At 32.4% G+C, this 27,659-nt stretch overlaps 1 protein-coding gene across 1 annotated transcript in view; it reads right to left on the minus strand.

Moving 5' to 3' along the window:
* Nucleotides 1–11,911: 11,911 nt before the first annotated feature.
* The window catches only part of LOC128241892 (E3 ubiquitin-protein ligase DTX3L-like), a 33,146-nt gene continuing 17,398 nt past the window's right edge, over nucleotides 11,912–27,659 (minus strand). Inside the window, exons 6-8 of the mRNA XM_052959014.1 lie at nucleotides 16,089–16,285; nucleotides 12,630–12,754; nucleotides 11,912–12,215 (exon numbers count right to left, since the gene is read on the minus strand). Of these exons, the coding sequence (XP_052814974.1) occupies nucleotides 12,199–12,215; nucleotides 12,630–12,754; nucleotides 16,089–16,285 (339 nt within the window). The 3' untranslated portion in view covers nucleotides 11,912–12,198. The remainder of the gene's footprint in view (nucleotides 12,216–12,629; nucleotides 12,755–16,088; nucleotides 16,286–27,659) is intronic.

Raw genomic sequence — 27,659 nt, forward strand, 5'->3', positions numbered from 1 at the left:
GCCTTGATTGATATTCTGCGTTAGCGACTTCGTAAACAGATTTCTCAACGATGTTTTACCACGTATACATTTCTGGAAACGTGCCATTTTTTATATTGGTTTACATAAACCAAAATATTGTAGTTGCTCAAAATTTGGTAAATATCGGGGGAAAATCCTGTTATTTGACTTGGATTCTCAAGGAATTCAAGAAGACTGTATATAAATATTCGTTTAACGGTTTTCGCGGGGTCCAGTTTGCAAAGATAAAATACCGATATAGCCTAGTGCTACGTCTGATCTACATGCGCGCGAAAATCCTTGAATCGACTAAGGGAGTTTATTTGTGTTACTGAGATATTGTACCAAACCTCGCAACTGTATAAAGCCTTTGAAAGTAGTATCGTTTCGTACAAATGTTTCATGGTTAGGGGGTGTAGACATTGGTCATCTAATACCCCGCAATCAGTTATACCGAAATAAGTTTTTCTTAATGTATTGCATGCATCTTCTATACTCTTATTTAAGTTTATACACATGTCGTATAGTACCCCGAGATGCATGTAACTGACTTTTTCTTCCACACAGTATGTTTCTAAACACCACGACCGTTCACTACGTGCGAAATTCAACTTTGATTCGTTAAATACAGCTACTTTTGTTTTACTAGCATTATACTGATATTGTCCTTTGATTGAATTAGAATAACAAATGTTCATTAGTTCTCTCAGGCCATTTTGCTGAGCGAGAGTAGTACCATATGGTCGGCGTGCGTTGGACAACCTACATTGACGTGCTAATAGAGTCAACGAGTGCCTTGATTTCTTAATTGTAGTGCATTATATTATTAATGTAGAAGGAGATACAAAACTGGACTCCAGCACAGGCCTTGTCTCGTTCCTGGTTGTATAGGGAACCATTCAGATACCCATCCTTGTGTTCGTACGCAGCTATAAACGTTTTCGATTATATTAATGCAAACTTTTAACAAATATGGGTTGACACCATCATCGTATAACTTTGTAAGCAGAATTGTAAACTTAACATGATCAAACGCCTGACGAACATCAAGTGATCAGGTATACAGCTTACGATTGTTTTTCATTGTAAAGTGTATGCTTTCACAAACAAGAAATGATGTCATGATACAACTAAAACCTTTTTGAAAGCCATCTTGGAGGCTATTGCCCAGTAGCCACTCTTCACATTTCATTTCAAATAGAATTACTTTTTCATAAAGTTTCAGTACAGTAGAGCACAATGATATAGCGCGATAGCTATTCGGATTGCTTTTCTTTTTGTTCCCGCCTTTGTATAAAGTCGTGGTAATGCCTCTTTTCATGTCAATAGGGAAATAATCAATTGTTTTTAATATTGTAAAACAGTCGTAATAATAACATTTTTTTTGTCCGCAGTATATTAAGTGTTCATAATTAAATTTGTCATAGCCACTTGCTTTTCCTTTTTTGCAAGTTTTCAAACATTGTAAAATTACTTTTTTTGTTAGATAAAAGTCAACATAATTTCCTGCTGATTAGATTTGATGATGTTCAACCTTTCTTTACATGTTAAAAGGTGTTCATCATCAAAGCTCGGATCAATGTCAGTTTTGTACAGATAAGAAAATTGTTCTTTCCAGCCATTGTTTATATTTTGAGAATTATTACATATATGGTCGCCAAATGTCATTTCAAACATTTTTAAGTTAGTCGTTGACTTGCGACGTTTGTTAATTAAGCGCCAATATATTGTTAATTTCAGCATCTTGATCAATCTCTGTTTCTAGTTTTTTTCAAAATAAAACAGAGACTTTGCATGTTTGTATTCGACGTACGTATTAAATCCATCCCCCCTTGGTTGATTATCATCCATTCATTGTTTTTGTCGAATTTGCATGCTTTTATGTAAAACAGCCAGAGTTTGGTACCAATATGGCTTCAAATATGGTATACATCGTGGTTTTGGGATGCACTTTTTAGAAATCGTTTGTAACGTTGATACTTAGGTACGATGCAAAATAATCTGTTGTGTTAATATTCTCATCAAACAAATTATTTAACATTTCACTATTCTGCACACACTCAGTTTACTGAGCTATATAAGAACCTTTTATATTCTTCCAATTTATAATGTAGGTATCAACTTTTCTCTGTAATCTTATTTGTACTTTCATGTTTATAAATTATGATAGGACGGGAGCTTGATACATTAATACAATTATCGTTTGGCATTTTACAATATACAACATTATCGACATTTTTACTTTGAATTAATGTATGGCCAATAAGAGTTTCTCTCGTACTATTATATTGTACATTACTGAACTCCGCTCCTGTACAAAATAATAAACCATTTACAGCGACCAACTTGTGTCGCATCATTAAATCAACAAGTATTTTGTCTCTCGACTCTAAGGTAATTGGCGCTTGATGCCTGGAGGGGAGTTCTGTTTTGTTATCTCCCATATCATAAGTATTGCCTCTATCTATGTAAATGCATATTATGTTTTCAATATCATCAATGCCATTATTTGATAGTGCTATATTGTGGTTCTTACAAGGTACATTAACTAAAAATACAAATACATAATGCCCAGGGCTAATATTAATTTATATGCCTATAATATACTTCGAATTAAGCACAAGCGGCAAAACAATATCATTAACTCATTTGTTCCATAATATTGAGAGTCCTCCTTTACCAACACGTATCTAACTTACAGTTAATAAATCTGGAGCTACCAGTGAATAACGTAAAAAGTTACTGTGTATACAGCCCATAAAGTGTAAATTGAAACAAACAATGCTCAGAAACGCTTGCACTAGAAATTATAACTGTTGCGATCCAGGTTGCTATATTTAATATTTGAAGTGTCATGATGCAAATGAAAATGTTAATCAGTACTTCCTGTCAAAGAAGCCATGGTTTTGGATGTTTTCGTTTAAACCCTTTGGTCCCCGTCGGTTGCCGAGAGTGACGCGATTTTCATGTGGGCCCTGAAACCCATTCGACCTCTGCTTGGCCCAAGGCCGACACGTTATACCAAGCTGCCAGAACTCCGGGTCGTCCGTGAGAAGAGTGGCCGTATCATCGTCTTCTACGTTAACGCGCACCACGACTTTGTTGTAACGCCGGCTTGGAAATATAGCTACATAAGTATAACCTTTGGGTCGCGTTTATCGATATAGTTGGCAATTTTGTCTTCAGTAATGGATGGTTTAAAACCACCTACATATAAATGTTTGGTTCGTTTTTGAACATATTGCTCGAATTGGCCATCACTGTCGCACACGTCGGTGTGCTCAGCGACGTCTGCGTCATTATTCGACGTTTGTTATGTTGATTAAATGTATGGTTTCGGCTTTCTTATGTCCTAGAACGTTCACCGTTTATCAAATCAAAGTTGATGCTCGGAGCCGACGATGCAATTTCTTGCTTCTGGTGTTTTGGCAGTGTTCTCTTCTTGTAGGTCGGTCTGGCGGAAACACGCGTCGGGATGCGCTTTGGTTCTGACCAATCACGTATTGTGTCATTTCTGCTATACGCTTTGTCGATATTACACTGAGGTGTTGTTGGTGTTTGACTATTTTCAGCTGTTAATCCATATAATTGTTTTGCTATTATTGCAGAATCCGTCTAATATGTAAACGATGCAAATGATTGTATAACATCTAGGTAGAAACAATAATATTTTAATTGAGATTTGAATGGTTTTCGGATCAAAACAGCTTTTAAAAATAAGATCTCCTCGAAATTGTTTGATCACTTGCATATATCGTTTGTCCCATTTGTAAGTTTAACAGTATTCTTTTATCCATCTTGCTTTAATTGCTTGTACAAAAAGAGATATGTTCAGCATTTGCAAGCCACCATTTTCATGTTCTCGAATGATTTGTTTTCTTTATATTTATAGGCTTTTACAATCCATAAGAATGTGCATTCTGTTTTGTGTCATTTTATAACATTGCTCATATGGTGATTCCAATACATTTAGTGGGAATGGAAGTTTCGGGAACGAAAACGTTTTTATTAAAAAGATTTTGCCTAGTAATGTAATTTTCTATTATTCTATTTTCAAGGCATGCCTCAAATTATAAAATCTTATCAGTGGAAAATTATTTTTTCCATATCAACTCTGCCGTTGGAATGTTTTAAACCTAGCGCTAAGGTTTGGGTGATTTGCCAGAATCGGTGTGTCAGCGTATTTTTCTAGAACTAATCGCAAAACTGCATGTTTAGCTTTATTAAATATTAACCCGTAACAACTGTTTTCCAAAATCAATTAGACTAGTCTAAAGATTGTAGTTTTTCATCCATAGGAATCTGACATTCACATATTAACGTAGAAATGTCATACCAGTTTGAGCAAAACTACATAGACATGTAACCATATGATATCGATAGAGTGCATGCCACTAGGTTAGGAACACACACATAGGAGGAAACTAGAGCTTATGCACTTAAATGGAGATCTTAAGTATTCTGCCCGTTAATCATTGTATTATTTTCAAGAATGTTGTCACGTTTAAGTATGCATCAGAAATACCGTGTACGTGGGAACTTATTTTGTTTATTCTTCCTGATGCGTTCGTTTACCCTTATCAACATGTATATGCTGATAGAAAGCTTACAGTTAACTGCTTAAAGTGTACAGTGTATACTTAAAATGCAAATCTATTCGATGTAATAATTATATTGATACTTGATGATCATTAAAATGATACAATTGTTGTGAAACAATACTATTCAATAGTATTACCCTTTGCTGTTTCCTTTGAAGAAGCATTCTTCTTAAATAAAATGCTAAAGTCACAATATATTAAGCTTACATCTTGTTTTATCACAGTCATATTTATAACCTTTATATCTCAATTTTCGATTTTCCTTGATATTGAATTGCAACTTTTAACGGCTTACAATATTTTCATTACCGTTATGAAGCCCGGAAATTAACCTGATACAGATAATAAAATAAACATTTAAGCTCTTTTAAATAAACCAAGACCTAAATTAATAAAACATTAAGTGGATTTAAATACTGGTCTTAATTGGATATAAGAAGGATGTAACTAATCGGATTACTCGATATATAAAGGACAGTTGAAATGTCGCAAATAATGATGACCAAAATATTACATACTGAACTACCCGAGGATAACACTCCAAGGTAATTATATAAATAAGCAATACATATGTAAATCAGTGATGTCCAAATATGCTGAAAGAAAGATAAACGGACACGTACAATGATTAATATCTACCGGCTTCAACACTGAGGCAATCTTTAAAAGTAAAATTACAACTACATATACTCGTTTTAAAATTCATGTTCATATTTATATATGTTAGTTAAAAACCAATTTTAAATGATGTTAGAGTACTTTATGATTGTGTCTTAACATTAGGAATTTTAGGTAGAAACATCATGTTTTTTGAAAAAATAAATTTGGTAAATTGATTGTACATATTCTTGCACAAAGATTGAAATTGAAATAGCAATTAGATAAAGTCATACAGCTGTTTTACGTCATTTTTTCACAACTACAAACCAAGTAATTTTGATTTGGGTCGTCCGGTTCTACCTCACTTATTTCAAAACATTAATACATCCAACAATTCCTTTGTACCTGTAATAACTGATTGCATATTAAAAATATATTTAAGCGTGACATGCATACATATAGTAATGCTTAGATGCAATTTTTACAATGGTATTTTCTAAATGACGTTACGTTCAATTCCAAAATGGTGAGTTTAAAAAACTACAAGTTTTGGTCATTTTACATCATTTTATGAATACAATAAAACTGTATCTGTGTCAATATAATGTATTGTTTTGTTTTCGTTTTAATATCGCAATCTATTTCACCATATGAGCAACTATTCTATGCATTACCCATTTACATTGTAAACCTATTTTAATGTATCTGGTTCAAACACTTAACATACAAATGTATACATACTAAGTAAATCAACTCCTTCAACACATCGTTTACAACACGCTTCATTATTTTTTACACCAAGCAGATGAAATATTACCCACAGTAGATGAACACGGACAACAGACAGACAATCGACCGTGAACGTTGGCAATATTTATTCAGGCTCTATATTTGCTTTTGTTACAACATTTTCTGCAAACCCCGCTATGATATAATTAAAGAAAACAACAGCTAAGAGCATGAATGAACCTGAAATAATTTTACATATTTAATGTAATGTTGTAATCAAAGTTAAACTAATGAACATGAATATTACTCATCTTCTTTCTAAATATCACATTAAAATTCGTTTTTTGTAAAACTGTCAACCGATATGAAACCAAAGCTACAACATCTATTATGAACTATTTTGACAGTTATAACACTCTATTAACTTTAAACGATTTCAAAAACGAAAAACCACGGACTTAGAATTGATAATTGATAACAGATCTTATTGAATAATTTGAGATAAAATGAAGTTGATTTACACAATAAATTGTTATAATCTTACTGGTTGTGTTTCAATAAATAAATTACGTACGTAAATTGCAAAAACACAAATATCTATTAATTTAATATCTCAAAAATGATGTAAAAAGTGTGATTTATTGGTTAAAAATATTTGTTTTTTATATTTATAATGATATCAAGATATTAGAATTATCCAATGTAACCTCGACAAGTTAATTCGTGGTTTATATTGAAACAAGTCAATGCCGTTATGAAGAGTTCAGTTTAAAAATTATTATCCCTTTATTAGACGAGTATTTCAAAATGAAGTTCACTAAAGGCACAAAAGCGAACTCGATTGTAGGGAGAAAGAATCCAGATGGGCATGTCATATTATATACATTCGATATATAATGCCCGTATGTTTTTAATATGTTTGACATTATTTTTAGGATTGAGTATTTCGAAACATATCACTAATGCGAGTTACCAACCTTCGACAGTGAACAAAATGGTTTAGCTCTTCCGTCTGATCTATATTCGCATCTGTGATACCTTTGGTTGAAAGTTCCGCATTAAATTTCCGTATGTAATCAAGGTAAACCGATGTGTTCCACCCTCTTAATATAGAAGTTAACTTCAACTATACATGTATTTTACATGAGACGAAAGTGGTACGCAGCATCAAAATATAAAAGGTAAGTTTTACTACACAGACACAGTTTATTATGAATATGAAACCACTGAAGTCACCCTTATTTAGGAGGAACTCGCGCGTCACATTTTTTCGATTGTTTCGTTAATACTAAACAGTACAGGTTACTCATACTTACAACGTATTATTTGTTAATCTAAACTTTGTTTAAAATTCAACTTATAAAAAAGCAAACTGATTATTCTGTACATATATAGTTGCTCCATACTGCTTTAAATATGTCTACATTCACAGTGTAATTTATATTTTTGTTAAACAGTATAAACGTAGAGCTTATTGGAGTACTGAGAAATATTATTTTGAGACATTTGAACGATATATTTAACAAGCTAACTTTGCGGTTGTTGTTTTTTTCGAAAATAATTGAATTGAGTGCTAGAGTGTTCAACAATGTTAAATTAGTTGTTAGTTGTAACAGTGAGATAGAGTATATTTGTTGATTTCGGAGACAGATCGTATTTTATTTCACGAGTGTTATAGGAAAGCATGTTTCTACGAGAGGCGAATATAGTATTTCTTTGATCACGAGTGAAATTAATACGATTTTATCGTGAAGAAAATAACTCTGTTTTTTTTTATTATTTTTTTGTGGAGTTTAATAAGTATTTATTTATTTCTCTACATAATCTTTTTTGATTGATTGTACCCATGCGGCTACCCGTGGGATGCCCCTTACGCAGATTATGTTGAACAAATGTTATTCGATAATTATGTTTTGATGATTTTTTATATTTTTACTCGTATTTTTGGGCAAACATATGATGAACATTAACCACTGATGGTTTAATGCATCAATTATTAACGAAAGTACTTTTAGATTGAACAAGGCATGAATATTTTACATGGTCTTAGACCATGCGGAAAAGATACAAAGGGGCTTCCATGATCCATTTTACTGTATCACAGAGTCATTAACTATGCAGGTAGATACAAAGTGCTTCCATGATGCCTTTCACCGGAGCACATGGTAATAAACTATGCGGGAAGGATACAAAGTTGCTGCCATGGTACCTTTTACTGGATGACATGGCTATAAATTATGCTGGTATAATACAAAAGGGTTTCCATGCTGCCTTCACAAGAACACATGATCATAAACCATTCGATTAAATTTAAAAGGAGCTTTCACGAAGCATTTTACCGTAGCACATGGTCATAAACTACTCCGATAAGATATAACGGGTCTTCCATGATGCCTTTTACCGGAGCATGGTCATAAATCATACGGATGGTTTATTATGTAACCATTTATCGTAGCACATGGATATAAACTATGCGGGTAGGATACAAAATGTATTTCATGATGTTTTTAACCGGAGCACATGAACTTTGCGGCTAGAACAGAAACAAGTATTGCTTCAGATGATTATTTACTATGCAAGTGTGATAACATTTGGAGTTAAAATGGTGCCTTTCACCAAAGCAGAATTAATAAATAGTTTCAATCAAGGTTACACAATTGTTTTTGTATTTTATTGCAAACAAATCATTTCGTCAGGTTTTTTTTTTAAATACATACACGTGCAGTGATAGCACTTATTTGTTGTTTTATTTAGGTCAAGTCTTCACTGTTTTTAAAAAATCCTGTTCTTTTGACATCTTAAAAAAAACGAAAACGAAATGAAAATTAAAACAAATATAAATGAATGACATTACATCAGTGTGTCTCGCCTTTCGATGCTTTTTAATCCTTTCGTATTTGTACTAAGAAATATTTTTCAAACATGTCATAAAATGGACATATCCTTTAAACTCGCAAATTTAAAAAAAAAACATGAAAGAAAACGATTGCGAAACGGTGCATGTAATTTTGTACGAGCCGAAATTAATCGGATATGTTTCATCTAAGCATATGAATCAGTATAAGATCAGTACAAAATCATTTGAATGGAGGTAAAATATTAACATATCTTGGGATGCAAGCACGTATATTGCAATACCAGGCTTGGTATCTCGTTATAAACTTCACAATTACTCCTGGTTACCCACGCGTATATCAATTGTATTACTACATAAATATAAGCAAAATGTCAACATTATTTTTACATAATTTTCAATTATTGATATATGTCATTATGCAAATGTGATCGTCCGCCTATGCAACGGGTGGATGAAGGATTGTGCCAAATACGGAACTTGTTTTGATATGGCCATTGGCTTCCAAACAATTTAAGATCAATTTCACTCTGTACTTATCGACAAATAATTTACCCTGTATCCGCCTTTGTATTTATAAGCCCAACATGTATTTATATTGTTTTAAGTTCGGCACTAAAGGGGTTAATTTGTCTTAATGGAGGACGACATTTTAATCTGAAGAATGAACTAGATAGTTTATTTACATTTCCAGTATAAACACTGAAAGAACAGTGATCAATGTTCTAGTCTTACCAGTACCGATAACGCATAGTTCCATACTGATACAGAAGCTACAAAATGTGAAATATGTTGATACTTGGTATGTTAACAACGAGGAATAACAACAGTTTAACGATTTATTACTAGTACTCGAGAACAATTAAACTACTGTGAGAGCATGTAGCATGTATTAGTACAGAGACGTGGATTATCAGCAAGAGGTGTCGCTATTGGCTGAAGTTAAATACTCAAATATGAAATCATAACAGCATATATATATCGATACAATATTTCCATATTATTTTAAACTGTTTATGTTTTTTATCATACAAGTATCATTTAAACAGTTCGATTATTGCTAAACAATACACATATTATAAATATATTTAATGAGCTGATCTTAACATCAGATAAATTTAATAACAACAATTATTAATAAACAACACTTCTGAAGATATACTTAATTAAGCACATTTATCTACAATGCTTCTTCACGGGTATGTTCTAATTGTACGCTAATCTTCTCGGCAGTTATGCAGTAATAAAATAATAAATTATACATTATATATATAACACAATAAAAAGCTATTATAACGGCTATAATCTGTATTCCTGTAGCGATATTTCAACCAAACATTTTTCTCAGCACATCGTATTTCTTTATCGGAGCAGATAGTCATGAGCTAAGTGAGAAGGAAAACTCGAAGATTGCATGATGCTTTTAGAGGGTGTAGTTCTTTACCTACGGTCAAACGAATTTGGTTTGATTTGTTTTTTAATAAAAAAAATCATTTTGCTATTTTTTCAGGGGCTGTCTATCCCAGTATACGTTGTACGAGATTATAAATTTGCTTATAATATGTTCAATTAAAATTAGACATGACACTGACACTGAGTAATACAAAGCACTTTTTTAATTCACTCTATGTTTTTGCAAACAACGTATGGCAATGACTTTATGCAAGGATACTTACTTTAAACAGCTACACTATACTCAATACCATATCATGATAACATACGACTGCATTGGAATATACTTGCAGCGCTTTCAAAACAAAATACTTGTACAATATAAGATTATACTTATCTACCCTGCGCGAGGGTTGGGATGAACCTATATTTTACAAGCGGCTATGGTTGATGCTTATCTCCCATCTCAGTAAAAATCAAAATTCGGTAAAAATGTATTTTTTGCTGGAAATCTTTTGTGCGTAGTGAAAATAAATGTGCATGGTTATGTGATATTTCGATGGTATCATGATAATGTGCTCAGTGATTCAGATTATATTAATAGTCAAGTCGGTCTTTAAATAGTTCTGAGGAGAGTGAAGCATTATTTTTTGAAAGGTGCGTGAAAAGTTTTAAATGTGATATTTAAAGCAAGAAATAAATAGTTAGCATTCTGAGTATTGCCACAAGACAAGGTTTCTATGATGCTAAAGACGACAGTCCTTATCAAGGGAGGTAATTACAATGTGATGACCATTAAAAAGGAGTTCCATACGGGTACTTGTTTTATCTTTGCTCATTGGCAAGATAAGAATTCCTAGCATGGTTATATTTTTGGATCTACTTATCTGAGGTGGGAGAAAAGATAGGGGAACATACGATGGTGTAATAGTTTATCTTCTATCCAATTATTTTCTATTGTATAAGCCGTACGTTCTGTATATAATTATGTGTCACGTTTCTACTACATTCACCTTGCAATTACTTAATAGCATCGCTTACTTATGTGTATTGCAGTACTATGACTGGACGCAGACTGTTAGATATTCTGAATGTATTAGAGGTTAAGTAAGACAAGTTATCCCAACTCTCGCGCAGAAAAAAAACAACCTGCACTTGGAATTTGGTTGAACCTTTCTGACACGACCTGTCCTATATGTTTGTATGTGTTTTCGTATACTACGTGGATATATATGAGGGTTTTTTTATTTATAAGTGATAACATTAAAACATATATATATATATATACTCTTCTGTTACAGACGAACTACAATTTATCATACCCACCATGAAAAATACAGTTTAAACCAAATATTGTAAAATATGGATATAGAAATGGAAGACAGTAAACTAATGAATAATGCTTGTAGAGTTACAAGATAATACCCTAGCTGTCACATAATTAAAAAAACAACAACATCATATAACAACATAAACGGAGAATCACCCAAATCGAACAATTATCTTGATACATTTTCTGGGTAAAATAAATACATGTTGATTACAAAATTAATTACATAAGTAAGTTATACGAACATTATATAAAAATTGTATAAACTGTTATTATACTTTCTGATCGAAACTAGTTTACATTGTATGCAAACCTCATTGATGTTGTGTTTTCTAACGCAAAATAAGTTAGACAAGTGTCTCCTTATTTCTCTTCAAATGGAAAAGTACTCATCCGAACATTTATTTACAGACATATAAAATATTCATAAAATGTTTAATATTTACCAAGGTAAACAAAATAGAATATATGTCTTAAGTATAAGTAAAACAACTACGTAAAACATCGTATACATCACGCCAGTAATTCTTTTTTTACACGAGATCGTTGGTAGAGATAATAGTCATAACAGTTGGCCAATGAAAGTATACAGACAAAAGATCGAGAAAGACTGTTTTCAAGTTTCCGTCAGGTTCAACATGCGCCTTAATTATTCCCTTGTATGCCATTTTGCTATCATATCATTACAGAACTCAGCGCGACTTCAAACCTGAAGTAATTAAACATTATAAATAAAATGCTACCATAAAAGTGAAAAACATGAACATGAACAATGCCTTGTCTGCTTACTAATTATCATACTGTATTTTTTAAAACTGTTAACCGATATTAAAACAAAGGTACTACATTAATCATGAAATACGGTTTGGTGTTTAACACTTTGTAGACGATATATATATCCATACAATACATATATATCACGATTATCCTCTGTAATCTGTAAACAAACAATAAATCGTTTATTTTGAAACAAATTCATTCCGTTATGTGAAGTTCAAGTAACCATTCCTACTCCATAGTTGACAATCAGTTCTAAACTAAACTAAAAAAAAAACATATTTAAAAGGACATTATCATTTGGAGTAAGACTATCGGTATCATAAGACTGACGAAAGCTACCAACCATCGACAGTGAAAGTTTCTACTAGCTTTTCTTCCTGATCTATGTCCGCCTCTGTGATGCCTTTGGCTGCCAGTTCCGCTTTCAAGGTCTGTACATATTTGACATAATCCGGATTTATCTTCCATCTAAAATAGAAATCAACTAAAACTATAAAGTTCAAAGTGAGCCGAACTTAAACAGATATAATGTAAATTATAACTATACAGACACAGTTCATTATTTATGGAATGTTCTGAAGTTACCTCCTCGTGTCCACCTAATTGAGGAAGGACTCGCGGGTCATATTTGTTGGATAGTTTCGTTAATTATTATATACAAATACAGGTTACTGATACTCATAAGGTATTCTATAATAATTTCAACTTTGTTTCAAATGCAAGTTTTCTTTATACACCTTTTAATGTGTCTAAATTTTATACAGTATACAATTCCTACATAGTGTAATTATTATTTAAATCAAACAGTATAACTAGGTATAAAGCTATTGCATTCATCGTAAGTGTTTAACTAGTTGAGCCTATTCATGTACTGAGAAACATTATGTTGAGATGTTTGAACGGTATATTTATTGAGAGCAACGTTGCGGTTAAGTAATTAAGGAAAGTTCTTTAATTGGATGCTGCAGTGTTCAACAATGTTAACTGTCACAGCAATTGCGAAAGGGAAATTTGTTTATCCACATTAAGATTAATTAAGATTCACAAAAACGTTCACGTGATACATGCATTAATTCGTCACGGTTTCTATTAAATTCATACATTTATTTTTCGGACTCGTTCTAAATGTTCCTAAAGCGGCTTAAATTCGGACAATGAAATTCTCTTACAATACGTTGACTAAGCGAGGATATATATGAGAACCGTTTCATGATACTATTTTCACTGTATACATTTATCTTAATTTTTCATCACACATGATATAAAACCAAAACTTACGGACTGTATACATGCAATGTAATACATTTACAGGAGTACTGTAACGGATGCTCAACATAACTTAAACACTATGTGTTGATGGGACATCTTACATAAGTTTATTATTTATATGTGAGTATGTGTAGAGTATTCGTGCTCATTATTTCTGAGGTTTTGACTAACAATAAAATGTGCCTGTCAATAACGTATTAATGAATTATGGTTCGAAGTATAAGGACATTTAGTACAAACATTTATTAAGAAAAAAACAACAGTGTAAACACTGCATTGAACATAATTCTCAAAAACAGCATTCAATTACACACATAATCGATGTTTCATATTTGATTATAGAAATGAACCAACAGGATTAAAAAAGTGATATTGATTTGTCAACAGATCTTCGTAAAAGAGCACTTTCAATGTTTACACATATCTTGTATAATCAGATCGTCCTCCTAGAAAGTAACCCTGATGGGGCTGTTCAATGAAATAAAAACCTGAAGATAAAACAAACGAAAGAAAAAAAAGTTTACTTATTTGAACTTCAATAACGAGTCATAGAAATCAGGAATTCCCTACTACTTATAAAACATGAACGCTTATGGATTCATTAGTTGTGGAATGTAAGGAATTCCACTATATGTGTCCTGTCACATGTTCCTTAAATAACTGAAACCTGTGCGATTTGTATCAACGACGACGAAGAGGAGGACGGAAACATTCACCCGACTGTCTAATAAATGACAAACCAGCGTTACCGTACGATTTGACCAACTGTATGTGCAATTTCAACGGAATATAAGACCTCCCGCGATGCACGCCAAAATCGTCATTTATGCGAAAGATGCATGTTAATAAGGTTTATTCTAACGCATTTAACTAGAAATATCATTGAAATACAACTGTTTTTAAAGTTACACTAATTGTATAACTGTGTATTTATTTCCAATTTCAATTCAAACAGATGTCTACATATTTAGGATTTGACTGCAAAATACTATAGAATCTTTGACAGAATGTGTATGCTTTTCTCACTGATTTGTATCTCATTAATACTTTGAAACGGGCGGAAACACGCCAAAATTGGTACTGCAGGATAATCAAAAAATGCTTCGAATGACGTTACACACTAGATATTACGTTTAGAATATGGTTATCTTTTTAAACGAAGCCAATATAAGTACCCCATGGACGGCGATGTGGTTGTTTAAATACTTTAAATTCTGTTATAAACAAAACATTTTAATAAAACATTACATTCATGTACTAGATTATTTGCGATTTGTTTTTTGGTAATAAGAGTTATATTGTATAAGTAATTATATAAAAAGTCCAATCATTACGTTAGTTTGATATCATCCCCAAACCAATCGACATAAACGTTTTATGTTTAATACATACTTTTACATGAGTAGTCTTTCAGTCCACATTTTTATAAGAGCCATAGCTAGTATCATTATGTATGAACCAAATCGTAATTAATACTGTAATGAGCAAGATGATATAAAGACTTCTGAACGTTGTATAGTACCGAATAACTACACTGCGTGTTTCAGACATTCTTATTTTAACTTTTTCACCACGCTTCGTCAGTTAGATGACGTTTTGCGTTGACTTGAGTATTTCAATTTATCAGTTAATTGTTTTGTGCATTTACCGGGACGTTCGTTTTACAAAGATAAACATAAAATATATAATACATTGAATATATACCTTAACAGTGTATTTATTTTCGAGCGTTTGTTTTTGTCTAATGTATTGAACAGAAGCAAATTTGAAGTAGAAGTTAAGTGTAAGTGAATTGCTTTGTGCATTTCCCGGGAAGTTCGTATTATAATGTAAGACACATGTAAAAGAAATACCGTGTATAAATGCTATTACATTGAAGTAATGTTCGAACACTTGTTTCCGTCATTTGTTGTGTCCGGAAGGAAATGTTTTGAAACAAATACGTTCGAAAATTAGGAATTGACATTTTCCTAATGAGCGATTGGTTGTGTTTATCTCTTAAAACATCTTCAGTGAAACATATGCAATCTGCCTTTACGATTAATTATTATTTGTCATCATTTACAGATTCCAAAGTGCCGTATTCATTCAGGTAAAAGGGAAGTGAATGCAATTGCTTTAAAAGTAGTTCTTGAAGTTGATACGTTCACTCCTTAGTTTGAAGTTAAATATCAAATTTTTAGTTTAACTGCTGTTATTTCACTGATAAAACATCTTATTTTGCCTAATATAATGCAAAAAGTCATTCATACGCCGTGAAAGAAACATTTATACGCCGCTCAAGGTATACGTCATGTAATCCTAACTAATTTTACCTATATTGAACTTCACCACTGACCTTTGAAAACGTTATAATTTTTTTATGCTTTCAAAAATGGCTTACCCTGACTTCAATAACCCAAAACGATCATACATGGGCATCTTTAAAAAAACGGCATTCAGAACATGTTTCCCCTACTTTACAACATTAAACACTTATGCCCTCCTGAACACACTTAGCTGACTCTTATTATACCTATAAGATTATTCTTACGTGTTAAGATACACTGGACGAATATACAATGAGACACCATCCAGGACAACTTTTCCTTCCTTCCCCAATGTGAACACCAGCCCTCTCCTAAAAGCCGCCTTTAACATGCTACATAGCAGCTTGCCCTCAGAGTTGCAATGCAGATATCCTGTGAACGTATCGCCTTTATACGAGCTTCCCGGGGACGGATGGTGCGCCTGCGAGAAGGGGAGACAAACGTTGTGTTAGACGAGATGGAATGGATTTAACTTCTAAAAACACATTTACCATACAATGTATTAAACTTGAACATTAATTTGACAGGAAAATATATTGCCAGAAACAACGGAACAATTCTGATTTTAATATAAGCGTCCATAATATTTCTGTTCTGAAAGTATGTTTTCGGCATGTAATAATCCCTAAACTGTACAATTAAGGCGGTAGGATAAAAGGAAAAATATATATGATGACATTTAAAGCAAACGTACGGGCATTGTAAGATACATTAAAATATATTTTGCATATGTGGAATAAATTACGATATCTACAGGTTCAAGAGTTTTTAGAATAGTTCACGCAAAACAATCATATAAATTTACTGCATATAAGGTACACTGATTTATTTCAGTAATGAAATACCTATTATGTGATCGTAGCTTATTATTTAGTTCTACGGAGAAATGAAATTATTTATTCCGGTCTTTATAATATATTCTTACTAAAGTTAGAAAATAAAATGTCGGTGATGCAATTAGTATGCTGGTGTTAAGTTCAATTTTAAGTAAAAAAGAAATTATATCGAGTAACATCTATAACACAATAGATTGGACTGTGTTACATGATCATGTATATTTATTAACTCGATTGCGATCTAATATTTTGAAATGAGCATACTGAAATCTCAAAATCCAAATTGGTACCCTTATATTAGTTCGGAATATGATAAATGATTTTAATGAATTTTAGTAATTTGGTAAATTTGCGTAAATATGATGTTTATTCTACCCAGAAACATAGCGACGAAATCTGCTGTAAATTTAATCATATTTTACTGAAACAAATGATTATACATTAATGAGTTAAATACAATCCTAGTTTCCTATTGTTATATTTATTAAGTTACATTTGAATCATTTAGCCAAAAACTATTTGATATTTATTTAACAAGGAAGGCTTACGGCTATCTGATTGACATTTAATTAATTACAGTCATTGCGAAAAGATATCAATGTTGGTTAAATTAAACATAGGCGCAAAATTGAACAGGGTATATTACCATATTATTTTTACATTTTATATCTTTGTCTTTCTTGTTTGGATGTGTTTTTGGTATAATTTAAATAAATGCGCTTAAACATGTGTTTATTAAGGAACAATATTTTATAATTTTATCCAGATCAAGATTTGTTTTAAATTCAATAAACAGCTACTACCGACAATTATTTGCAACTAAAACACATTATCACGCATGGGACAAAGATTACTTTTTCCTACAATATATCCAAATATACAACGAAATAGGAACAATGTCATTCATTCAGTTTGTGCATCATCATTTTCCCGAGGCAAAACAGTTGTATTGCAAGTCGATTTTATCAATGTATATTTCTCCTAAAAGCTTTAAATGCATAGCAATAAAATATTGGCATTCCTGATGACATCAACAATATGACGTACGAGGCCAAGTTGTATACTTGTGACATAGATTATTCTTAGTGTGTTGTGTTTCCTACTGTCTTCTTAGTGTAATGTTCCACATTTTCCTTAATATCTTGATTTATGATTATTCAATCAAAATTAGTTAATTGTAACACATCTATTCCCTTTATGCTTTCAATATAATCATATAATCCATTTAGTATTTAGTATTAATGCTAATGTAATTTTCTGTATAACACAACAATACACTTGGCATACATAAATATTCGTTTGAGGATCATAATGATTGTTTTAATTTATAATTCCCCATTTCTTATAAACAAATATTTTCGGAAGGCTCCGACTCCATACTCGACATAAAGCGCTTTAACATTAGCCATTTAAAAAAAAAAATTCGATGCATGATGCTTGCGTGTCATCACATTGAGATAAAAACTATACTTGTTTTGCTTATAATTTAAAACACTTTTTCTGTATGTTTAGCCATTGAAATACGTACTTTTGCGTTCAGTGTATTGTATGATGTATATATTCCTTTTTGAATGCACATCATGTTTTAAATGGAAACAAACAAACATTTAATAAAGATATTGCAAACACGTTATATAATTTTCTATGTTTGAGTAAAATGAATTAGAAGAAAATAGTTGTCCTTGTTTATAAAGGATTAACAGCCAGGTGGCGCTTGAATAAAAATGTAAATGCTATAAGATTTGGTGAACCGATACGTTCAAATCGATGCAATTGATTGCTAAAATTAAGGTCGTACCGGGTAGTAGGCAGGAGTCCGTGTTTACAGAAATGACCGGACAAAGCATGCTTTTAATCCTCTTACAGAGGGTAAGTCGTATTGAAAATATTATTGTTGTATTTATTTCAAATGACGAATACATGTATTATCATGATGATTAAAACTATACAGTGGAGAAATGGAACATGTAGAAATTAGGAGTTAATTCAGTTCATACATAATTTGTAACCTGTTAGTAAATGTTTCTTTTGTTTTTAAAGGCTTCAATAAAAGTGTGTTAAAGGAAGTTATTTTCACCACTGTAATATTACGTGCTTTTAGTTTTACTTTGAAAGTGATTGTTTCGTTGAAATACTATTAAAGAATATATAGGTGACATTTTTTATTTTGTTTTGCGAGAATTACGTAGGAGAACGATTCAAAACATTGAGGTCGGTGCTACACGGAATCTGCGTTTCTACCACGTGGCTGGAACCACATGAGCTGTATCACAGATGTCCTTCGTTGACGTCACTTCCTGTCCAAGTGCCTGTCAGCATCAGCCATAGATTTAGCTATACAGTTAACATATAAAGATCAATATTATAAATGAAATTTAATCGTTTCTCTTAATTGAACGAGAAAGATTTGAAGCAATGCTGAATAATTCTGGAATTTTTTGGTTTAGGAGATTTCAACTTCAGAATGATGGCATTAACATACATTTTTTTAAAGAATACTTATTTAAATATTTTATAAGTTGAGAAACTGAGAGATAATAAAGAATGTTTTATATAAGTTTCAAAGATTTGATCTGTATCTGCTAATGAACACGGATATTGTTTTTATACTTTTTTTATGATTGAAAGTACATTTGGCTTGGCTGCCATTATAATCTCTAAATAGATGAATTGCCTGTCTTGGCTGACAAACCATTATAATATGTGTTCCTTAGAAAAAAGTTGGGATTTGTAGATTGTGTTTAGCTTTGTAACAATTCGAATGCATTTGATCATTTCTTAGGATATTGTAAAGATGTGTTATTCAAAGATCGTTGTACACAATTATGAAACGCTTAATGTCACTGCACTACATAATTCTTGCATTATTAAGGAAGATAATCTGAAGATCATATGAGCTGCATCGCTTATTCACGGCGGAAACGCCAGAAATGAATTAGTAATACTTAGATGATATGAAGTAAATTCGCAATGATTAAGAAGGGGCGGAGTGAGTTTCAATCTCATTGGTTTACCTATTGTCTGCAGGGAGTGTGTATTGAATGACCACCAGTTACGGTACTAGTAAATATTGTTATAAAGTTATAACATTCGGCATTGATGATTATGGCAGAATCGCCAGAGGTGAATTATAATGTACACTGAACACGGTTGAATCACCAGTGCTAGTTTATTTATCATATTGTTATGAAGCGAAATTAAAATAGCGGCATCGCGGATTCATGGCGGAATTGCCAGAGATGAATCGTTAAAGTATACGGTGACATCACCAGTACTAGTTTAAATGTAAAATTGTTGTTTTATTGCTTGATACACATTTAATAATTCTTAGTCATAAGCAATGATTGTTAACCGAATTGATTTCAGTGAATACGTTATAAATGATGTTTTTTGTAGAAACATGTTTGTGTATACGTCTATTTTTGCACACGCACAAAAAGAAACTTAACCAGAAGGATCGGCGGGCAAAGTGGATCTTCTGCAGGACCTACTATAGAAGTGGATGGCCACAAGTAGTATTCATAAATATGTAAGTTAGAAAGTGGACCTACTACAGAAGTGGATGGCCACAAGTAGTATTCAACAATATGTAAGTAGTTATTTCAGTTAGAAAGTTGGGTTTATCTTACGGTTTAGGGAGAAGGGATATTTTGCCTGCTAAGGTTTTTACTTTTGCAATATATTTATTTTTATTTATACGAAGTGCTAAAAAAGTAAGTGTTTTGTGACTTTGCTGGTTTCATCTGTCCTGGGTTTTGTACAGATTTTTTTAATGTTATGCAGTTGATACACATAACAATTTTTACATATATAGAGACATTTCGATGATTATCATGGCTAAAATTTCCAAGTTGTGTCAAGTTTAAATAACGATTCATTTATCTTAAATCAAGGATGATTGTATCCAAATTTATATTGTCTATACATGATTATGTATTAGTGTTTGTCCTACATTGTCAGTCTAACAGGGGCGCTAGATCTTTAAAATGTTTCGTTTCTTATTTTGAAGAATCGTACTTATTTTCGAAGACGACTCTTCAAGATTAAGTCAATTGCTATAAATGCGCATGCGTATATAGCCACGCCTACTGTTTGCATATGCAAAGGCGCATTTTCAGTGTCAACACTGATTTAAATGACGTCACAATATATCGAATTGATTGACAAGTCGTTTTGACAGGCGCACGGCTTAATTTTTAAGCTGATGCAATTTGGGAGGGGCTAACGCTAAGTCGGTTAAAATTTATAAATTCATTTATTCTTGAATAAAAATCCACGGTCGCTTCGCAGCGATCCGCTTCCTTGGGTTACTTATTTTCGAAGAAATCACTTAATAAACTCCAGCCTATACATAGATACAGTACGAGTTTTTCTTCAAAAGAGTCCTCTTATAGACGTAAGAAGCCGTTTCGCTAGGATATTTTCCGAGGAGAAGCCGTGGAAAATACTGGTGTTCTTCCAAGCGGAACAGTTCAAACGTCTGTAAGAGGACACTTTTGAAGAAAAAACGAGTAACTGTATCTGACTTATACGACGATAAGTGTATTGCATATATTGCATGGATTCATGGATTTTGTTTAAGTGAATCTAGTGAAAATAGATATGTGTAAAGGTTTCTTTAATATTTGTCTTCGGCATTAAGTTTGTAAACAGTAGTTCAAAATGTCATCACCAATCAACAATGGGTAGATTTAAAAAATATCATCATATTAAAAATAATTGATTATTTATAGCGGAATTCCCGTTTTTTTAAATTTGATTGGTTTCCCAAGTGCTTCTCTGAGACTTCCAAAATAATAATATTGAAATAGTATTGTTGTTGTTTTCTATAGGAGGTTATATAATGGTATTCAGTGAAGTATAATGTTCTACTTTTGAAGAAACGAATTAGAAGAAAACTAATTGTCCGTGTTTATAATGGAATAACCGACAGGTGGCGTTTTGTAAGCACGAGTGATTCATATGCATGAGTACTTCGTGCGCATATGAATGTTAAGACATTCAGTTTTGGGGAACCGATACGTTCACATCGATTCAATTGATTTTTTTTTTATTTTATAAGAAAATGTTTAAGGTGAAAGTTGTCTGTTATTATGCAAATTATTTTGTAAATGATATATTTGTTTTCACTTGTCTGCAACAAACCTAGCGATGTAATACACACTGATATAGTTCGTATACATGAGCATGTAAATGATATGTTTTCTATACATCAATTTTAAGGAGCTTATGGGTGATAAGGCCCGACATCTAGTTGTACAAGACAAATTATGTAAATATGGATGCCAAACGGGCAGACGTTTCTGAGTTTTCCCTAGAAGGAGGGTTTTGTCTCCTTTTTCCCTCGGCCAGTCGACCACGTCTGTTTTATTTTTGTCAAGCATGTTGTTATCTAGAAATACTTTGCTTATGTTGCAAATCCATACTGTATGTGTTTATCGGTTACCCAAGTGCTTCTCTGAGTCTTCCAAAATATTATCATTAAAATAGTATAAATTTTGTTTTCAATGGAGGTTACAGAAATCAATGGTATTCAGGGACATGATTAATCGATTACACGTTAGTCCTTAAACCAATTTTAATATAAATCTATTTTACTGGAGATTTATGTCACTTCTACATTTTATACATTTATTGTTCATGTTATAAGGCTACTAGTACATTATACCACACCCCACACATGCACTGGTGGCTATCAACAGATATGATTTAATAGATTCTAGTGTTGTGTTTAATGTTATTTTTTTAAATAATCGACATATGTTTTCAAATAAAATGACACATTAAGAGGTGACATTTTAACAACAATCATTTCTATTTTTCAACTTTACAACTACACAGGGCAGTTTGGTAATGTATACAGATGATTACGCGATTTCAGTGTAAGATGGTATCTTATTTCTCATGTTTCATAGAAAACCATCTTTTCACTGGTGAAAAAATACAGTCTTATACTGAAAAATATGTTTATAATATTCATATCTGTAATTATGGTTATTTTTTGTAGTTTTATTGGTATTTTATTTATTTATATTTTTTTCTAAATACCCTGTTTCCTATTAACCTTTTGCTACACCCGACGGACGTCCCTCACGCAAACCTTTGATCGATAATGACGTAGACTGTCAATCCTTTATAAACATTCATTAAACCATTTTTAATGCATATATAATCCTATTTATAACTGTTTATGCACGAATAAAAAAGGGAAGGGACACGTTAACAACATAATGGTGGTCACTATTTACTGAACAAATATTAGAAAGGTTAAAAGAGGAAACCAATTATGAGTGGTTAAACATTAGATCAAAAGCCGTTCTACCAGTTGTATAGTTTGTTTCATGATAGAACATGGGTTCATGATACGTGAATATTAAATCACAGTCATTTTCAAACATTATTCTTCTTCGTTTGTAGAAGGGTCATTTCCAAGATGGAGTTAGTACCACGCTTCATTGTTGACATGACGTGTGGAGGCTATTTAAATGTATTAGTTAATTATTGTGTTAATTCCAATGGAGTTCGTTTAACAAAGTCAGACAGTTCGAAAACATAGTAGATACATGCTAAACCATCGAATTTATGTTCAAATGTTTAAACGTTTTGCTTCTGAGCATGTTTCTGTAGCTTTTTGCATATATATTGTTATTGTTTTATATATTTTGTCCCATTATATATAGTCAACTATTTTTGAAAGGGAAAACATCTAATTTGTAATACATCAAGACATGTGTTCGTGTTCATAAATTTGTTAATCAATCGTCCATATAATACAACCATAAACGCATATATACGCGATGTGTTTTGATAACTTTAACTGTAAATATTAAAAACTACAGTAGTATCATTTTACCAAGACTATTCGTTTAGTTATTCATTTAACTTTTTCACAGGTTTAAGATATCATGGTGGAATCTGTACATACTGTGATTACTGTAATTAATTTGAACTATTAATATCATTAAATTTTTATATTTCATATAAGCTTTTCGTTTACGTCGTTTACGAAACATTCCTCTTTATAGTGCAGGCCAAAGGTTATAATGTTATATTTGATGGCCGGCATTTCGGTCGCCAAGGATATGTCGTTATCGATATGCAATAAAGATAGGAATACAATTCATTTGACTACGTAGCATGCATGTTCATTTTAATTTAATTTGTTTGTTCGTATATATTCAATCTAGAATACTTTAAAAACAAGTGGTGCAAATATGTTTATACTCTTTTACTGTTGTGCACAGTTCGATCAACAGGTGCTTTAAAGTGTATTTTAATTAAGACAGTGCTATTTTTATAGAGCCTGATGCGCTGAAGTTTAATGGAACATGCCATTAACAATAAAGCATTTCAAATAAGTAAGTGGGGTTACGGGGTAAGACTTTTTTACTTATATTCCAATGTCGCAATCATTTTTCATATATATATATATATATATATATATATATATATATATATATATATATATATATATTTCAATATTAGGTCAGTTTTCAGAGAACAGTGTCAGAGTTTCTAAAAACATTTTGGTGCCATAGCAGTACACGTTGCATAATGAAAGTGCAGAAATTGGCGTTACCATTAAATTTTCCAGTTTATAGCAGTGTTTGTATTTCATAATATGCTTAAAATTATAAATTAACTCACAGAACAGACCAAATAATGGTTATTATAAGGTCATAACACAACATTGTACCTTGTTTGAGTGTTTTCTTTGTTTTCGTTTTATAAAATAACTCCGAAATCTGAACGGTAACCAGTAGGCGGATCCTAACCATAGAGTAACTTGAGTCAAGTAAATAAAAAAAGCAATTCACTTATATACATAATATTTATTGACATTTTTCCTTGACAACAAATTGGTCACCATCTACGCTGATTATTGAAATATATATAAGGTTGATGATACACTAATATATACTTTACTCTTAGAGATTGCCGATCTATATACTAGTTTTATCGTTTTGAAGATATTTCAAGTTCAGTTTGGTTAAAAAATATTGCCAAATTCTGTATTTCTATTTTAATTTATACTAATGTGTAAAGAGAAAGCAGTTCTTAATTGAAAGGTGGTCGAATGTTTTAAATAAAAATGTGGAATAAAGGGAAACTAGTCAAATACGAAAAAAAACTTATAGGATATAGAAGTTAATTTAAAACGAAGAACAACCTTCGGATTTCATTGGACAAATATATCATATCATATAAATATGAATCTCCTGTTAAGTGTCTTGCTTGTGTTTGTTTTGCTCTAAATATACTATATCGTTCCGAAAATGTTGTCTTAAGGGCATTGTGTATGCTTACTTAGAGCTTCACATGGGTTTGTTTGGATCTAAATGGGCTCTATAGTTTCCCAAATGTGGTCTATTTGACACTGAGTAGGCTTACTTAGAGCTTCACATGGGTTTGTTTGGATCTAAACAGGCTTTATATTTACCAAACTGTGGTCTAATGGGCACTTTATATGCTAATTTACAGCTGCACATTGGTTTGTTTTGATCTTAACGGGCTTAATGTTTTCCAAAATGTGGTCTAATGGGCACTGTTTATGCTGACTTAGAGCTGCACATATGTTTGTTTTTATCTAAATGGGCTTTATGGTTTCCCAAATGTGGTCCATTTGACACTGAGTTGGCTTTTTTTGAGCTGCCCATGGGTTTGGTTTGGATCTAAATGGGCTTTATGGTTTCCCAAATGTGGTCCATTTGACACTGAGTAGGCTTACATAGAGCTGCACATGGGTTTGTTTTGATCTAAATGGGCTTTATGGTTTCCCAAATGTGGTCCATTTGACACTGAGTAGGCTTGCATAGAGCTGCACATGGGTTTCTTTTGATCTAAATGGGCTTTATGGTTTCCCAAATGTGGTCCATTTGACACTGAGTAGGCTTACATAGAGCTACACATGGGTTTGTATTGATCTAAATGGGCTTTATGGTTTCCCAAATGTGGTCCATTTGACACTGAGTAGGCTTACATAAAGCTGCACATGGGTTTCTTTTTATCTAAATGGGCTTTATGGTTTCCCAAATGTGGTCCATTTGACACTGAGTAGGCTTACATTGAGCTGCACATGGGTTGCTTTTGATCTAAATGGGCTTTATGGTTTCCCCAAATGTGGTCCATTTGACACTGAGTAGGCTTATATAGAGCTGCACATGGGTTTCTTTTGATCTAAATGGGCTTTATGGTTTCCCAAATGTGGTCCATTTGACCTTGAGAACGCTTACTCTGTGCTGCACATATTTGCCAAAATGTGGTCTAATGGGTACTGTGTAAGCTTATTTAGAGCTGCATATGGTTTTGTTAGGCTCTAAATAGGCTTAATGGTTACCAAATGTGTATTTTTATGACACTAAGTATGTTGAATGAGAGCTTCACATGGGTGTGATTGGTTCTGAATGGGCTTAATGGTTTCTAAATGTGGTCTATTTGACACTGAGTAGGCTTACTTAGGGCTGAACATGGGTTTGTTTTTATCTAAATGGGCTTAATGGTTTCCAAAATGTGGTCTTAAGGGCACGGTGTATGCTTACTTAAAGCTTCACATGGGTTTGTTTGGATCTATACGGGCTTTATGGTTTCCGAAATGGAGTTTATTTCACACTGGGCAAGCTTACTAAGTGCTGCACATGGGTTTGTTTTTATCTAAACTGGCTTCATATTTGCCAAAATGTGGTCTAATGGGTACTGTGTAAGCTTATTTAGAGCTGTACATGGGTTTGTTTGGATCTAAACGGGCTTAATGGTTGCCAAATGTGGTCTATTTGACACTTAGTAGGCTTAATTAGAGCTACACATGGGTATTTTTGGCTCTAAATAATTATTGTAGTCATTATTGACTTGATAGAGAATTGAACCCACTTAATTATGACCTATCGAGTTTTAACCTATTGATATGCTTGACTGTAGACTGGCACTGGTACTGTTTTGGCTCGTATAGAACCTCCAATGGCCTTGAATATGACAACTTTATGGATCACTTGGCACTCGATTGGCTTCATACGGTCTATATTTGGCAAATATCAGAAATGAAAAAAGTTTATTAAACACAAAGTGGACTTGCGAACAGCCATATGATGGTCTGGAAGATTGGGTTAGGTTACAGCCCAAAAGCGGTAAATGACCACTGGCTTGGCTTTCGTAGAGCCCGTCTGTGTTTATTTGATAATGAAAGAGTTTGTCTGTTACCATAATAGTGATTTTTGAGCTCTTGACGAACCCTTCTGTAGTAAGAAAAGTACAAAATGGGCTTTATTGCAATCATTCAGAGGGCTGTTGGGGACCGTTTGTGTCATTTGGATTCTTTTTTTGGCGCTTAGAAGGGCACAAAATGAGCCACAATGGTGTTACGGGCATTCAGTAGGCTTATATATAAACACTTTATGGCCTGCTTAGCAAGTATTATACCTAGAACGTACTGATTTTGGATTATGATATCAATACATTAAGTTGGCAAAACACTGGATGGACTTGAAAAGGCTGGATGTGCTTACATGGGACTCGTAAAAATATATGTCATGTAGCATGTTTAAATTGGCTCAAGAAGGGACATTTTGTGGTTGACTTGACTTTTAATATGGGAAATATATTAACTATGGTTAAAACTGCTTAGTGATTTTGGTAATGTATAGACGTTTTTAGATCAAATTTAACCAAAATATAAATAAATTAAATAATAACAACGTCGATATTGAACATATTAAATTTTGCATTTTGAAATTTAAATGACATTCAAATGAGTTTTACTTTGATTTTGAAAAGCTTAATTTTGTATTTCAATATGAACTACTTTATAAAATAGTTAACATCTATTCATATGGATATATGTTTAAAAATGAAACAGTTACAATGTACTAATAATGAAGTCTCTTGGAATCAACAAATTGTTGTAACTGCCTTGGGTAACATGTACAAGGACGATACCTAGTTGTCTCCATATCATCTTTAAAATTT

Source organism: Mya arenaria, chromosome 7 (genome assembly GCF_026914265.1).
Source record: "Mya arenaria isolate MELC-2E11 chromosome 7, ASM2691426v1".
Classification (NCBI taxonomy): domain Eukaryota; kingdom Metazoa; phylum Mollusca; class Bivalvia; order Myida; family Myidae; genus Mya; species Mya arenaria.